The 18,374-nt window shown below is 36.1% G+C and overlaps 1 protein-coding gene across 1 annotated transcript; it reads left to right on the top strand.

Moving 5' to 3' along the window:
- Positions 1 to 15,735: 15,735 nt before the first annotated feature.
- LOC121458093 (putative olfactory receptor 52P1) lies at positions 15,736 to 16,686 on the top strand. Its single transcript, XM_041667220.1, has one exon. It carries the CDS (start codon positions 15,736 to 15,738, stop codon positions 16,684 to 16,686), a length of 951 nt encoding a protein of 316 aa, XP_041523154.1.
- Positions 16,687 to 18,374: the final 1,688 nt, after the last annotated feature.

The raw sequence follows: 18,374 nt of genomic DNA, 5'->3' as shown, positions 1-18,374 counted from the left end.
TTTATTAGTCTTCTATAGAGAATACTTCAGCATACTGACACATAAGTCATGGTTTCTTTAGCAAAATAAGGTTATTTTGACCACCGAAACCTATTTTCTCCAGATTCACTGACAGTGCCAAAAGCAATATAGTGGCATATAGTTTGGTGTAGATTATTTTTACTACTTTTACTGAGTTATTGTTCATAAATTATGTAATTCACCAACTTAATGAATAAAACTCAGTAGGTATTTTTATATATTCATGCAATATGAATATAATTAAAATATATATTAGTAGAAATCTAAAACTGTATGAAAATATTTTTTTAAAAAATCATTCTATGTGAGATAAACCAGACTCAGAAAATAAATATGGTATTTATTCACATATAAGTGGATATTAGCTATTAAGTAAATTATAATCAACCTACAATACACAAACCCAGAAAGGTTAGGTAAAAAGGAAGGATCTATGAAGGACAGACGTATCTTCTTGGGAAGAGAAAAAAATAAATTTTGTTAGTAGACTGAAGGCATGTGGATATAGAAGAGGAATCAGTGGAACAGGTAGAATGCAGGGAAAGACAGATGGAACTGGGGGACTTGTGGGTGATGGTGCAGGAACCTAGTGCTGTGAAAGCTTCCTGCAATATATGCTGGTGACTCTAATGAGGACTCCTTGTCTTAGAGGATAAGAGGTCAGAACTGGCCATATTTTGTAGCTAGGTAAGGTTCCCAGTGGTATGAAAAAGGTGCATTCTATTGTATTTTTGAAAAAGTGGGTCCTACGGAGGTCCCTAAAGAATCTAGCCTAATGCTAGGACAGTGGGAAGATTTTCAAAATCTGACAGTGTTGCCCTTTTGTCAAAGACATACATGGAGCCTTTTGCCTTAAACTTGAGTCTCTTTCCTGAGGGAAAGTACTCTTCAGGTTATGTAAACAGAAACCTGAGCACCAATCCAGGCACAAAACTCTTGACCTACAATCTGTCCTGGCTACAAAATGTGTTCAGGCTCTGGTGGCACAGAACTTGAAGAGGTGATCAACCAAATCTGGTTTAACTCTTGGCTCATGTCATGAGAGGATGGCCATGCTCTGCACTGCTTGGATGGCTATGAACCAGAGACTGGATAGCCCAGAAATCCCAGACAGAAACAAATGCAAGTGGAAAAAATTAATGAAATTATTCCTAATATTGTTCTGCTATACTCACGGATCAGTTGGTGCTTGTCTCATCATTAGAGATGCTTCCTCTGGCAGCAGATGTGAATAGATGCAGAGACCCAGAGTCAGACACTATTCAAAGAGAGAGAGTCTAAGTTAGAGGTCTCCACTGAGTCCCTTCCCTTGAAGCCTGGTAAATACTGTGGAAGAGAAGCAGGAAAGATTGTACGAGTCAGCGGGGATGGAGGACACCAACACAAGGGTGGACAAGACAACTTAATAAAAGGAAAATTTTGAAGAGCAGGCAAAAGTGACAGAGACACACCCAATCCCACTGTTAGAATTTCACAAAAAAACTAAACTAATACTCATAATATATACACAAGGGACTGGCTAAGAGCCATGCAGGCCCTGTGCTTGCTGTTTCAGTTTCTGTGAGAACATATGAGCCTTGCTTGGTTGTTTCAGTGAATGTTTGTTTGTCTTATCTTATAGTATCTTATTTTGCCATGTGTGGTTATTGTCTCTTGAGGCCTGCTTTTTTTCTCAATGAAAGAAGAGGGGGGAATATTCAGGGGAGGTAGAGATAGTTGGGAGGAGTTGAGAAGTGAGAAACTGTGGTCAGGATGTATTTTATGAGAGTAAACAGTATTTTACATATTAAAAACTTGAAAAATATTTCCCATACATCTTCTTTATCAAATGAATATCATTTGATTTGACTTTCTGCATTCCACATATATAAATGTATGTGTAAAATCATGTTGGCTTTGAAGTGGGTAAAATAAGATATCCCTGTGGACTAAGAATAAAAAGTAAATAAGTAAACAAATAAAAGACAAAAAAAAAAACCCAACATCATTTAGGCACACACTCTACTTCTTAGTAAAACAAGAATCAGCCCTGAAAAATCTTTTTCTGTACTCCACAAAATTGGAAAATGTAAAAGAAATGGACAATTTTCTAGATAGATACCATATACCAAAATAAAATTAAGACCAGATGAACAATTTAAATAGTCCTCTAAACTGCTGTAAGGAAATAGAAGATGACATCATAAACCTCCAAAAAAAAAAAAAACAAGACCATGCCAGATGGTTTTAGTGCAAACTTCTACCAGAACTTCCAAAAAGAGCTAATGCTTATAGTCTTCAAAGTGTTCCACAGAAGAAATATTGCCAAACTCTTTTAATAAGGCTGCAGTTACCCTGATACCAAAAGTACACAAATATTCAACCAAAAAAAAAAAGAATTACAGACCAACCTAACCCATGAACATGGATGCAAAAATACTCAATAAATTACTGACAAACTGAAATCAAAAGCACTTCAAAAAAATCATCCAGCATGATCATCCACCATGATCAAGTTGGCTTCATCCCAGAGATGCAGGGATGGTTCAACATATGAAAACTTATCACTGTAATCCATCACATAAATAAACTGAGAGAAACAAAAACATATGATCATCTCATTAGATGTTGAACAAAAACATTTGACAAAACCCAACACCCCTTCATGATAAAGGTCTTGGAGAGATAAGGGATACAAGGAACATATCTAAACATAATAAAAGCAATATGCAGCAAGCCAACAGCCAACTTCAAATTAAATGGAGAGAAACTCAAAGTGATTCCACTAAAATCAGGAAAAAGAAAAGGCTTAAACACAGTTCTTGAAGTTCTGCCTAAAGCAATAAGACAACAAAAGGAAATAGCAGGAATTCAAATTGGAAAGCAAGAAGTCAAACTTTTGTTATTTGCAGATGATATTATAATATATAGAGTATCCCAACACTCTACCATGGAACTCCTACAACTGATAAATACCTTCAGTGAAGTGGCATGTACAATATCAACAAAAAAATCAGCAACCTTCCTATATACCAATGATAAAGAAGCTGAGAAAGAAATCAGAGAAGCATCACCATTCACAATAGCCTCAAATAACATAAAATATCCTGGGGTAACACTAACCAAAGAAGTGAAAGGTCTATTAGACAAAAACTTAAAGTCTTTGAAGAATGAAATTGGAGAAGATAGCAGAAAATGGAAAGGTCTCCCATGTTCTTAGATAGGTAGGATCAACATAGTGAAAATGGCAATCCTACAATAATCACTCTATAGATTAAATGCAATTTCCATCAAAATCCCAACTAATTCTTCACAGACCTTAAAAGAACAATACTCACCTTCATATGGAAAAATTAAAAAAAAACCAGGATAGTCAAAAAAAATCATGTACAACAAAAGAACTTCTGAATGTATCACCATCCCTGACACCAAGCTCTATTACAGAGCTACAGTAATGAAAATAGCCTGGTACTAGCATAAAAATAGGAAGGTTGACCAATAGAATCAAATCAAAGACCCAGATATTAATCCACACGCCTATGAACACCTAATTTTTGACGAAGAAGCTAAAATTATACAATGGAAAAAAGAAAGCAACTTCAACAAATGGTTCTGTCATAACTGGATGTCAAAATGTAGAAGAATGAAAATAGATCCATATCTATCCCCATGCACAAAACCCAAGTCCGAATGTACTAAAGACCTCAATATAAATCCAACCACACTGAACTTGATAGAAGAGAAAGTGGGATGTAGCCTTCAGTGCATGTGCAAAAGAGACCACTTCCTAAATATAACCCCAGTAGCACAGATAATAAGAGCAAAAATAAATAAGTGGGACCTCCTAAAACTGAGAAGCTTCTATAAAACAAAGGGTATAGTCATTAAAACATAAAGGCAGCCTATTGAATGGGAAAAGATCTTCACCAACCCCATATCAGACAAAAGACTGATCTCAAAAAGTATATAAAGAACTCAAGAAATTAGACATAAAATTTCTAAATAACCCAATTAAAAATGCGGTACAAAACTAAACAGAATTCTCATCAGAAGAATCTCAAATGGCTGAAAGACAATTAAGGAAATGGTCAGCATCCTTAGCCATCAGGGAAATGCAAATCAAACCATCTCTGTGATACCATCTTACACCTGTCAGAATGGCTAAGATCAAAAATACCAATAAGAGCTGATACTGGAGAGGATGTGGAATAAGAAGAACACTCATCCATTGCTGGTGGGAATGCAAACTTGCACAATTACTTAGGAAATCAGTATGTCAGTTTCTCAGAAAATTGGGAATCAACCTACCTCAGGATCCAGGAATACCACTCTTGGACATATAGCCAAAAGATGCTCAAACATACTACAAAGACATTTGTTCACCCTATGTTCATAACAGCATTATTTGTAACAGCCAGAACATGAAAATAGCTTAGATGCCCCTCAGTTGAAGAATAGATTAAAAAAAAGTTGCACATTTACACATTACAGTACTACTCAGTGGTTAAAAAAATGACACAATGACATCTTGAATTTTGCATGCAGATAGATGGAACTAGAAAACACTATCCTGAGTGAGGTAATCCAGACCCCAAAAGATGAATATTGTAAGTATTCACTCATAAATGGATATTAGCTATGAACAAAGGATATTGAGCCTATCGTTTATGATTCTAGAGAAGCTAAATAATACGTTAAACCCTAAGAAAAACAAATATAGGTCAACCTGGAAAGTCAAAATAGACAATATTGCCTGACAAAATTGGGAGCACGGGTGGTGGAGGAAAAGGGAAGGTGAAAGGGAAAAAGGCGGGGAGAAGGGGAGGGATGAGGAGAACTTGAGGAAACGGGATAGCCAAGAAGAAGGATGAAGGACAGCAATGAGAGCAAAGAAAGCAATATCTTGATTGAGGGAGCCATTATGGGGTTAGCAAGAAACCTGGCTACAGAGAAATTCCCATGAATCCACAAGGATGACCCCAGCTAAGACTCTAAGCAATAGAGGAGAAGGTGCCCGAACTTGACTTGCCCTGTAGTCAGACTGATGAATATCTTAAATATCACCATAGAATATAGTTGCTTCATCCAGCAACTGATAGAAACAGAGGCAGAGACCCACATCAGAGCACTGGACTGAGCTCCCAAAGTCCAGTTGAAGAGTGGAAGGAATGAGAATGTGAGCAAAGAGGTCAAGACCATGACGGGTTCACTCACTGAAACAGTTAATAGTAGCTCACCAGCATTAGCTGGACTGGGAAGGAAGAAGAATAGGACCAAACTAGTCCCTCTGAATGTGATTGACAGTTGTATTGCTGGGCAGACTGTGGGATCACTGGCAGTGGCACCAGAATTTATTTCTACTGCGTGTACTGTCTTTTTGGAAACCTATTCTCTTTGGATGGATACCTTGCTCACCCTATATATAGCAGGGAAGGCCTTAGACTTTCCCCAAAGAGGTGTGCCTTACCCTCTTTGAGGAGTAGATGTGGGCGGGGTGGGAGGATAATTGGAGGGAATAGGAGGAGAGAAGGTAGTGGGAACTTGAATTGGTATTTATAATAAAAAAGAAAGTCTGTTTTCTTTTAAAAAATAAATAAAATTTTTATAGTCATATATTTATATATGACTATACTATATAGCCATAATTCATATATCCATATATAAATATATCATATATCCATATATGAATACATCCATAAATGAAGTCAAGAAACATAATTTCTTTGGTCACTGTCATTCCACTATGCATGATAATCTCAATGTGGATTCACACTTTAACAAATGTAACTTATCAGACTTTTTGTTGTTTTTATTACTAAGTAGCTATCACCATTCTGCTGTTCTTTCATGTAAAAGTCGCTGTACAAAACAGGTCAGGGAACCCTGATTGCTCTTCGAGCAGATGAGGGAGGAGGACTTGATCAGGGGAGGGGGAGGGAAATGGGAAGTGGTTGCGGGCAGGAGGCAGAAATCCTTAATAAATAAATAAATTAAAAAAAAAGAAAAAAAAAACAAATCACTTGGGTAAATAGGAATATAACTGCTGAATTATACTATAGACCGTGGTACTTTAAAATAAGGTAGCAAGCTCTGATCCCAAGTCTCCAGACTGTTTTATATTTTACCAACAACCAATGTGAGACCTTCCCACTCTCCATTTTCCCCATCTTGGCTGCTTTAGGTCATTTGAGCCGTCACCACACTGCCATATCTTTATTTTATTGCTGTTTGAAATTTGATATTATATAATGGCACAAATAGTAACTATCTCAGTATGTGCTAATTTTTCTTCTAGGCATTTTTTGTGAACTATCTACTAAGAAACTCTTCTTTGTTTATTTGAGATGTTCGTTAATTGGGTTGCTATGATTGATTTTAGGTTGCTATGTATGTCCTCTAGCAGACATGTATTCTGTACTTTTATCCTATCCCATTTTTTTTTCAGTTTTCTTTTCATTTCACATTTTCTTTTTAAAAAGTGACACCCATAAAAATCTCACCACCATGACTGCCCAAATATGAGCTGAACAAGGAAATATCAAAGTGGACAGAGAAAAACCTAAAAGCCTCAACCCTACACAAAGAACTACAGGAAGCTGAGGAAATCTGGGGAGAGGAGATGTGGTCCTCCTCAGTGAAGAGTACACCTTTTGCCTGGCCAGTGTCAAATGGTCAGCCCTGAAAAACATGCATAAAAATAAAATTAGATGTACTGAGCCTGAGCAGGTTATATTTATAAATACAACATACATATTAAGGTTATCCATATTAATATTTGTGGATATATTATGTATATATGTTTATACATATATGTGTGTGTGTGTGATAATAATAATTAATGAAATAAGAGGTCAAGAATTTGAAAAAGATTAGAAAGAGGTGTATAAGAGGGTTTGGAAGAAGGAAAGAATAAAAGAGAAATGTTACAATATTTTATAATGCCAATAAAAAGGAACAAGATATTTTTAATTTTGATAGAAATATAACCTATGTAGGTAGGTTTTCTTCATGCAATAAGATCTTACAGCTGTACCACACAGCTGAAATCAATCAAATATAAGTAATATCCAAAATATATTTTCAAAACTTGAGTATCTTTGCAGGTATTGCATTTTGTAAAAGTTCCATACATACTACTTTTTACAAATACAACTTTATCGTCTCATTAATGCCAGGGTTTGCCTGTTTTAAATGTCCAACTGCAGAGTCCACGCGTGGAGTGCGAATTTTCCACAGCATTGACTCAGATGTGAGATACAAAGTCAGGAAAGGCCTGACAGGTCTTAACAACCAGAACTAGATTCAGAAGCTAGGGCACATTTTATCTCCTAACCCACACTGGGAAAGAAATTAGCACAAGTTTGAAAGAATCTGAAGCACTAAAAGGACAGTGATATTTTCTGTAGTTTTCTATAAATTCGGGATATGAGCCCTGTCAGTAGTACAACTGGTGAAGATTTTTCTTCCACTCATAGGTTTCGTGCTCTACTAACAGTTTACTTTCTTGGACATAACTATTTTTTATTATTTTTTTCACACAATTTATTTTGAACATGTTCCCCAAAACTCCTCCCCAAACCACCACATCATCTTAATCATTTTGTTTTTAAGTTCCATGTTGTCTATATGGGAGACTAGTTGCTCTGCTATTGAAATTCTGTCCAGAGAGTACTTGTTTACCCAGATGTCTGGAAGATGGACTACCTGTTTTGTGCTATTAGTTTCAGGTTTTTTTTTAGATTTTCCATCAAGGTCTTTGATCCATTATCAATTTTTTTTTGAAAAGTTAAGATGTGTGAACATAGTTTCGTCCTTTTGTTGGTGGATATCCAGTTTTACCAGTAGCATTTGTTGACCAGTTTATATTTCTCCAGCTACATATTTTTGCCTCCTTTATCAAAACTGGATTGGCAGAGCTTCGTCCACTTATTTCCATGTCCTCTATTCTATTTCATTGTTCTTCCTACCAGCTTTTATTCCAGTATTAGATTGTATCACTATAGATTAGTGTTTAATTTGGAGTCATGTTTGTGTTGCCTCAACTGTGTTCTTTCTCCTTGGTCTTGCTTTGATTATTCGTGGCATTTTGTGACTCCACATGAATGCTTGGATAATTTTTCTTTATCTGTACAATATGGTATTGGAATGTTAATAAGTGTAGTAGTTTGAATGTAATTACCCCTACAAGCTCATAGGGAGAGGCACTTCCAGATGGGGTGGCTTGGTTGAAGTAGACATGGCCTTGTTGGAGGAACTGTGTCACTGTGAAGGTGAGCTTTGAGGTCTCAAATATGCTCAGGGCACATACAGAATCTTAGTTCATGGCTTGTCACCTGTGGATGAAAGATTTGGCTTCTTTACTCCCAGATCTTCCTTCAGTACCATGTTTGCCTGCATGTTGTCATGTCCCACCATGATGATAATGGACTAAATCTCTGAAAATAAAAGTCACCCAATTTAATATTTTCCTTTTATAAGAGTTGCAATGGTCATGGTGTCCTTTTTAGCAATAGAAACCCTAAAGGAGACAAGAAGTATTGTATTAATACTGTTGGTTAATTTTTAATGAAGCCATTTCTGCAATATTAATTCTGACAGTTCAATGGAATTGAACTTCAGACATGTAGTATGATATTTGATTTTCCCTTCAGTGTCTTGACATGGTGTGGATGTCTTTCTATTATTTATCTATATTCTACAGCACTGAATTTTGAGAGATAATGTGAATTGAATATTTTTCTAAACTCTTTGTGAGAGGATATTGTTTAAAGATACTGTTTTTATGTTGATCTTGTATTCTGCAATTTTACCCACTGTTTACTAGATCTAAGAATTTTCCAATAAATTCTATGGGACCCAAGAATATAATTATTTCATCTTCAAACAGCGATAATTTGACTTTTCCCTTTCATTTTGCATATTCTTTATGTCCTTTACTCATTTTTTTTTCTGTAGTTAAGACTTCAAAAGACCTGGAGAAAGCTAGCATTCTTGGTTCCTCTCAATTTTAGTGGAAATGCTTTAAATGTTTCTCTCTTTAGCATGATTCCATCTGTTATATGTTGTCTATTATCTTCATTATGCTGAGCTTTGTCCTTTGCACAACTCGGTTCTCCATGACATTTTAAAATTTTAACATTTTGAGAATTTCATACATAAACACTGTATTTGCATATTTGCATTCTTTCATCTTCCCATCGACTACTTCCATATTCCCCTTTCTGTCAAATGTGTATTCAAGTAATCTTTTGTCTCAATTTAGCATTGTTCACATATAAATGTGTTTAGAATAGACCACTTTTGGTGGGAGTCATTTGGCCTAGTTTTGAGCCAGTATATGAGTGCTTGTCCAACGGGTCTCCAGATGAGGCAAATCCCATGGGCACAGTCTAAGTAGGAAAGGGCCAGTGGACTTTCAGATGGCATAGAAGACTACTGGGACTATGCAGCCTGAAAACTGCTCTCAAAATACTGATGATTCTCTCTGCAGTTTTCAGTTTTACTTTCTGAATAATGCATGGGACAGACATGATCAAGCCTTCAAACCCATTTTTCCTCAAATGGGAAAAATAAAATTCTTTAGGAGATGATGCCTTTCAGGTTTCTTGTCTGGGATTGCCAGTTGTCACCCCAGACCCTGGGAGCTGTCCTGATTCGATGCTGACAGGGTCAGAGGCAGATTATTCTTATTTCTGTAAATATGTTTTGAAAGATATTGTTGTTCTTGAATATGTGTGTCTATGTCAATCACCTACCCAGTTCAATATTTGTCAGAACTAGTAAAATTATAAGTATTGTTTTTGGTTTAAAAGAAGTTTTAGTGTAAGATTTGTCAGAAAACATATTTACATATTTGTTTTTGAGGGAAGTTAAGGTAGAAGCAATGGAAAAACTTGTTTGTTAGTATGGAAAAACATGTTTGTTTTTGATGTATAAACAAAAACAGCTGGAACTTTTTGGGGCAGTTCACTTGTATGACAATCACCTGGTGGTTAGACAATTCATTTCTTTCCACTTACACCTCTTCCCCAACTCAGTACCCAAACCCAGAGAGCAGTTAAATTTTCTACAACTATTCTGTATAATAACATAAATATCTTCAGAGCAAAGTATCAATAACTGTAAATATAAAACAAATAAAAATATGTATATCAACTTATAGATATAAGAAATGTAATCACTGAGGCGAACGGCGCAGGCAGATGCTGGGGACCAGCGCGGGGGCAGACAACGCACAGCAGGGACCAGCATGCAACACCGAGAGCAGATCGCCCCACTACAATTAAATCAAAGAGGTAGGCCTTTGGTTGGCGAGGTCCCTGGCAAGCAAGGGGCAGGGTCCTGTTCCTGAAGACCCTTCTGAGGGGTGAGAGGGATCTTGGCCCCCGGCAGGAGCCAGGAAACAGAGCGAGTGCATTTTGTAAGAAGAGCCCCTAGCCAGCAGGGAAACCTGAACCGGTTTTAAAAGACCCATTAGATAGCATTGATAGGAGGAGACAGGCAGGCGCCAAGTCAAAAATTCACCCAATAATCTCAAAAACAACATGAAAACACCAGAACCCAACGATCTTACAACAGAAGGACTTGAACACCCTAACACAGAAGAAGTGGAAAAAATTGACTTTATGTCCCTTAAACAACATGTGAAAAATGCCCTTATAGAAATGGATGAGAAGTATAACAAAAAAGTTTGAAGAAATGAGTAAATACGTACATGATACCCTGGGAAACCAAGAAAAAATGATCAAACAGGTAATGGAAACAGTTCAAGAATTGAAAACTGAAATGGAAGCAAGGAAGAAAACACAAACGGAGGACCAGTTGGATATGGAAAATCTAGGTCAATGAGCAGAGCCTACAGAAACAAGGATAATCAATAGAATACAAGAGATAGAAGAAAGAATCTCAGATTCTGAGGACACAATAGAGAAAATAAATGCACTGATCAAAGTAAACAGCAAAGCCAACAAATTCTCATCACAAAACATTCAGGAAATATGGGACACAATAAAAAGACCAAACTAAGAATAATAGGAATAGAAGAAGGAGAAGAGTCACACCTCAAAGGCCCAGAAAATATTTTTAACAAAATTATGGAAGAAAATTTTCCCAAAATAAAGAAAGATATTCCTTTGAATATTCAAGAAGCATACAGAGCACCAAACAGAATGGATCAAAGAAAAACATCCCCTCACCATATAATAATCAAAACACAAAATACACAGGTTAAAGAAAGAAAATTAAGAGCTGCAAAGGAAAAAGGCCAAGTAACTTATAAAGGTAAACCAATCAGACTTACACCTGACTTCTCTATGGAAACCATGAAAGCCAGAAGGTCCTGGATAGAGGTACTTTAGAAACTAAGAGATCATGGATGCAAACCCAAACTACTATACCCAGCCAAGCTACTGTTCACTATCAATGGAGAAATCAAGACATTCCAGGATAAGAACAAATTTAAACAATACATAGCCACCAATCCAGCCCTACAGAAAGTAATAGAAGGAAAATCGCAACCCATGGAATCCAACATTGCCAACACTGCCTACAATAACTCAGGCATATAGAGACCCTTCACCAGCACAACTCAAAGAAGGGAGACACACAAACTCTACTACCAAAAACAATAAGAATAACCGGAGTAAACAACCACTGGTCATTAATATCAATTAATATTAATGGGCTCAATTCACCTATAAAAAGGCACAGGCTAAAAGATTGGATACGAAAACAGGATCCAACATTCTGTTGTTTGCAAGAAACACATCTCAACCACAAAGACAGGCATCTACTCAGAATAAAAGGTTGGGAAAAGGTGTTTCAAGCAAATGGTCCTAAGAAAAAAGCAGGTGTGGCCATACTAATTCCTAACAAAACTGACTTCAAACTAAAATCAATCAGAAGAGATCGAGATGGACACTTTATACTCATAACAGGAACAATTCATCAGGATGAAGTCTCAATCCTGAATATCTACGCCCCTAATATAAAAGCACCCACTTATGTAAAAGAAATATTACTGGAACTCAAGGCAGACATCAAACCACACACACTAGTAGTAGGAGACTTCAATACACCTCTCTCTCCAATGGACAGGTCAATCAGACAGAAACCTAATAGAGAATTAAGAGAATTATTGGAGGTAATGAAGCAAATGGATTTAACAGACATCTATAAAACACTCCACCCAAGTAGGAAGGAAATTTTTATTTAAAAACAAAAAGAATTCCTAGGCTTGGGTGCTCCCAGACCCTCAGAGGATCTGGCTTAGGCTTACTCTCTCAGAGGTCTCAGACTCACGCTTGGACTGAACCCACAGAGCTTTCTGTTCCTTCCTATTCCCCTTGGTATACAAGACCAACGCCCGGACCCACAGAGGTCCTGGCTTAAGCCTACCCCCTTGGAGCTCCCAGATTTATGCTTAGATCAGCAGGGGACTGGCTCAAACCTAGTTCCTCAGAAGTCCTAGACTCATGTCCAGAACCACAGGGGTCCTGGTTTAAATCTACTCCCTTGAAGGTCCCAGATTCACGTCTGGACCCTCAGCGGTCTCTGGCTCTGGCTTATTTGCTCAGCAGTTGCTTCCCTGTAGCTGTTCCTGTGGTGTTCCCTGTCTCGGGTCTGCTCTGGCCCAGGTTGCTGGCTCCTAGAATAAGTTCCTTAAAATATATTAAGTTATTGATCAAAAAGCTACCTTAGAATTACTTTACTGGGAGGATTTTGTGTGGTTTCAATAAACATAAACACACATGGAATCATAATAAAAATAAGGACAGTTACATATCCATTTTTCCAATGCTATATATTTTGTGGTGAGAATATTGAAAATCTCTTTCAACTATGTTGAAATATATAATACATTGGTCTCACTTCATTCATTTTACTGTACCATTGTGCATGAGTATGTGTTTCTCACCCTATCTAACTAGATTCAATACAGTGATTGACAAACTTGTCTCCTTCTCTTCTACCCTTTCTATGTACTGGTGACCATTCTTCTAACTTCTGAGATCAAATTCTCTAAGTGTTAGATATGAGTGAGAGCTGAAGGTTTATCCTTCTATGCCTAGATGTTTTCATATAGTTTCTCTAGGGTTATCATTTGTGGGGAATCTCCTTCAGCCAATGACCTTCAAAAGGCTGGACCAGGTTGAGGTGTGACCTTTTGGGTATCTGGAGAAAACTGCCAGTCCACCCATCTCTCTCCCTCTTTTTTTCCATACTCAACAACTTGGGGTGGACTTTCTGTTCCTGTTCTCTGAGTTTTCCCCTTAAATAAAGAAAAATATTAGAATCACTTGGAGTTAGCTTGGAATTGTTTGACTCATGTTCCTCCTCCCCGCTTTTACACATTCAGCCACATAACATCTTTCTAATGAGATTTCATTCTTCTAGGTTATACTGAGGAAAATTGAGATACAGCAAAGAATATCAAAGCTCCAAAGAATCCTCAGAAAAAGTATCCTGGGGAAATGTCAAAGAAGTTGAAATTAAATCTTAGAGGTTGAAGATTACCTCATTTTATCTTACAAAATTTGTGTGTACAGGATTAGTTAGCATGGCTTGGCAGGGGGACATGGCACACTTCTGTGTTATATGCTATTCCAATTATTTTCTCTGTGATCGTGGGTATTTCAAGGTATATCTCCTCTGTGAATCTGAGGGGCCTCAGGAGCATTGGACTAACAAAAAAGGAACCATAGCTACTGAATTTACAGCGTGCTGCATACATGATGCAACACAACACCCTGCATCATAGATCATAAGACAGTGTCCCATATAGAGAAGATAAAAGCAAGTGTTACATAGACACTGAACACAGAGAAGTGGCATTATATGCTATATATTTGAAAGATAATGAATAGGTATCTGAACAGATTAATTTGCTAATTATGAAGTAATTATTTCCAAATATCTTATTCATGAGAGAATTATGTTATTTTCTGTTATGGAGTGATTTCCTAATATGTTACTTGTGACACAAATTGGAAAGAATGTTCCAAGAAGAGAGTTGAAGAAAAAGAATTTTGGACAATAACTGTGAGTAAGTTTCCTTGTAAGCATAGACAAAGGCTTTAGGTAAGAGTTGAAAAAAAATCTATGAAATGCTTGTGAAAATATACACCATGCTAAGAGCTTCTGGTCTACCCCAAGAACTGATTTTCTTGAGTTCTTTATTGTGTTCAATGTCTGCTGAATAAAACTGACACATGATCAAAAAAAGGTAGAAAGCTAACAGGATGACAGTTAGCAACTGTGGATGAAACATCAGAGTTAAGTGAATCCAGATGACAAAGACCCATTTAAGGCCTCTGCTATTTACAACTTGGTGATGAGTGATGCACCAAATAAATTATCAGCAAATATGTACACGTTAGAAACCTAGGAAAATGTGTCTTAGAGGAAATGGCTTTGTTTCTTTTCTCTTGAAACAGAAAATACATATAATCATTGTGGAGCTGAACTTGTAGGAGACAATGATAAGTTTATAATTATTGCACACATTTACCAAGTATTATTTTTATCAGTAAGGATTCTTTGCTAGACTATGAAGGAAACAATTGTGTGCTAATTTGCCTTTCATGGTCACAGCTGTGCTTAAAATTTATATCTAAATTATCAGTTGTATGTTTGATTATCTAGCACCAGGTGTCATTAGTAATAGGTTAATCTTGTTTACTGAAAGTTATGGAAGACTATAATTTTAGAATAATCTCTTTCTCTGTACATATGAAAATTCAAGTTGAGCTATTTATGCTCAACTTCCAAGTCCTCAAAATGAAGCATGGACCTATTAATAGCTCATATTTCCAACAAGTAAAATGATAGAAATAACAATATTACCTCACATCAACTAAACCTTTTCTGTGGAGAAATATTGTTATTTCCCCATATAAGACACATGGCATATGTCTTAACCATTACACAGGAAAGGCAGCTTATGATGTCCTGATGGTAGCTAACTATCTAACTATCAATAATCCTGTTGATAACTTCTACTTTTCCTATCTAAGACTGCAACTTTAACATGACCAATCTGCTCTTGATTCTCTTCTTTGTGTTTCTTTAGGATTTTTGTGTTTTAAAATATGCACATGGGAACTTTTTATCTTATACCAAATGAATTGCCACCCAATGGTAAAATAGAAAATGAAGCTAAGAAGATTTTTAAATTAGTTTATTTTCCCAAATATGCATAAATTTTACATTTGTGGGTGAGAATCATCCATTTTCTGTGATGTTCTTGGTCTTATTATACTTTCTTTGAATGGTCAACATTTTAGTTATGTTATTAAAGACTATCAGAAGCATTTTAAAAGATGACATATCAAAATATTTCCCAACTATTGCATCACTTTGATATTTTATGTTTGTCTCTGTATTTATTGCAGTATCTTAAAAACCATTGGCTTAAACACAATGCACATTTATTTTATCAACCTCACTTTTCATAAAAATGGAAAATTTGTAGTAAAATTTAATTAAATATTCAATTGAAAAAATCAATGATTAACATTTGTAATTAATGTAATATTTTCTTTTGCAGAAAAAAGTTTTTGAAGCTCCATAGAATGTGATAGTTTACCTGAGTCTTTTTAGAATTTGGAGATCTGGGATTGAAATTCTAGATTCCACACATAAGAATCTTGGAAGAAATGCTTTGCAATCTATCTCTGCATTTTGGAGATTATCCTAGTTATTATCAACTAACCTTAAAGCATCCCTAGTTTTAGCATGGTAAACAATACCACACATCACTACATTTCATTTTTCTACTTGGTTGGTATTCCTGGCTTGGAAAGTTTTCATTGCTTCATCAGCATTCCCGTCTGCTTCCTGCTTGTCCTGACCTTGCTGGGGAACACCATAATCCTTGCTACTGTCAAGCTAGAACCAAGCCTCCACCAGCCTATGTATTTCTTCCTTTGCATGCTGGCAGTGACTGATATGCTTCTTACATGCTCCACAGCCCTGAAAATGCTTGCTATTTTCTGGTTTGATGAACACTGGATTGAGTTTGATGTCTGTCTAACACAAATGTATTTTATCCACACACTTTGCATTTTTGAGTCAGCCATCTTGGTGGCCATGGCTTTTGATCGCTTTGTGGCCATTTGCATCCCACTGCATTATTCGACCATCCTTACATCTTCTATGGTTATTAAACTGGGCTTAGTTGGGTTGAGCCGAGCTCTGTTCATGGTTTTGCCATGTCCTCTTCTAATTAAGAGGCTGCCCTACTACACAAGCTATATCATCCACCATGCCTACTGTGAGCACATGGCTGTGGTGAAGTTGGCCAGTGCTAACACTCTCATTAACAGAGCATATGGAATTTCAGTGGCCCTTTCAGTGATAGCATTGGATCTATGGCTCATAACTACATCCTATGTAAAAATTCTCCAGGCAGTGTTCCGTCTGTCTTCCCAGAATGCCCGCTCTAAAGCCCTGGGCACCTGTGCTGCCCATGTCTGCATCATTCTTGCATTCTATACACCTGCACTGTTTAGCTTCCTAACTCATCGCATTGGCAAGAATGTATCTCCAAGTGTCCACATCATCTTGTCAAGCCTATACCTTCTAGTGCCTCCCACAGTCAATCCCTTGGTATATGGTATCAAGACAAAACAGATTCGGGACAGAGCATTGAGCCTCTTCTCACACTTGAAAATTGTTGAATACTAAATTTTTTTTAACAACAATTGTGGTGGTAGAGTATGTCTCATGACATAATGGGGCATTAACTATGTTTGCTATGATTCTATTGTAGAATGCTGCTTCTCTTTTACATTATTTTTTATAGAAGAGATTTATGGTGTGATGCAATATTTCTCCCCTAATTTTCTCTTTGTAATTTTATACTAACCATGTCTAATATATCTTATCATGCAGTATCTTCACTTTATACAGTCCAGGTTCAGATGATGTATGTATTTCCCATCAATATATATCATATATCTATATATAATTATAAATTTCTCTATCTATACATTTTAAGTGTATATATATATATTACACTGTCTGCATATTTAGTGCTATATTTTCAGGAAAATGAATGTAATAATTTCAGTTTTAGTTTTATACATAGAAGGTTGAATACTGTCACTGTAGTCCTTACTTAAGAATAATTCGTAGCAGCTGTGCCCACCTGTACAACAGCTGTACTATATTAGGACAGTGAATGAACAATTTCTATCCTTTAGTACACTCAAGCATCAGCTTTCTTTGTCTAGTGTCATCTGAACTTTTTAAAGCATTTTATCTTATTTATGTCTTCTTGAAAAAACTGAAAATTAATCATGTCTCTTCCTTTCACCAGAGAAGTAAGTCTAGTTGGCAAATTTCTTCTTCAACATCTGCAGAGTCAGTAAATACAGACAACATGAACTTAATTGAAACAAGAACATTTGAAGCAGGTATGTTGTGCTGTAAAAGAATTTTAAACATAAACCTTCTGAGATATGGAACTTAAAGGTGATGAGTGAAATACCTGAGTATATGTGAAGAAAGTATATCAGTTAAGCTTCATATTCTTTTAAGTCTCAAAATATTTAATATATACCTAGATAGTCAATAAAAGTATTCAGTCTAAGATACTATATGTTACCATATGAATGAGGGAAGTGAAAAGACGCAATACTGTAAAGGATGTGGTAGAAGGAGAGAGAGGCCACTAAAGGTACCCGCAGTTCCTGGGAGAGAAAACTGCTGGTTGAAAATGTGATGAGTGTGCAAAATCACCTCTAGTTTCTTTTAGAGACATAAGAGATAATACTAAAACTCTAGGTAATTCTCAATTAAATACAAGTGAAGCCTCAAAAAATAAAAAGAATAAATAATGACTCAAAATTACTGTCTTAGCTTATCAAGAAAAGATCTGTATATGTGCATTAAAAAGAGAACAGATAATACATTGTACACAAAATTTAATTCTTTCTTTGGAAAACCTAGTATTCTTTTCCAACATGAATTTTAAATTATTACTTAAAAAATATGAATAGTAATTCTATCCCAACTAGAAAATTAGAGGTTTTATCAACTAGTAAATGAAGTTACTTCTATGAGTGTCAAAAATTTTCCTTTTTTCACAACTAATTTTTTTCTGAAACTGAGCCATTGACATAATATAATAACAAGGGAGAGGTTCTGCTTTCACCATAAATTATGAGTGGGTAAATTTAAGTTTGATGCCATATGGTGAATTCACTGAATAACTTTTAATATTAATTACTGTTATCAAAGCATTATATAATTATACACATATGCATATGTGTGTAAAAACAGATAATGAACAAGAGACCATGAGTGGGCAAGAGAGCAAGGATGAATGGATGTGAAGATTTTGAGGGAAGAAATCAGAGGAAAAATGATGT

Source organism: Microtus oregoni, unplaced genomic scaffold (assembly GCF_018167655.1).
Source record: "Microtus oregoni isolate MIOR12 unplaced genomic scaffold, Mior012 000016F_ref0000370, whole genome shotgun sequence".
NCBI classification, from domain to species: domain Eukaryota; kingdom Metazoa; phylum Chordata; class Mammalia; order Rodentia; family Cricetidae; genus Microtus; species Microtus oregoni.
Note: the sequence above shows the minus strand (reverse complement) of the source record. Positions and strands in the feature narration are given on the sequence as shown.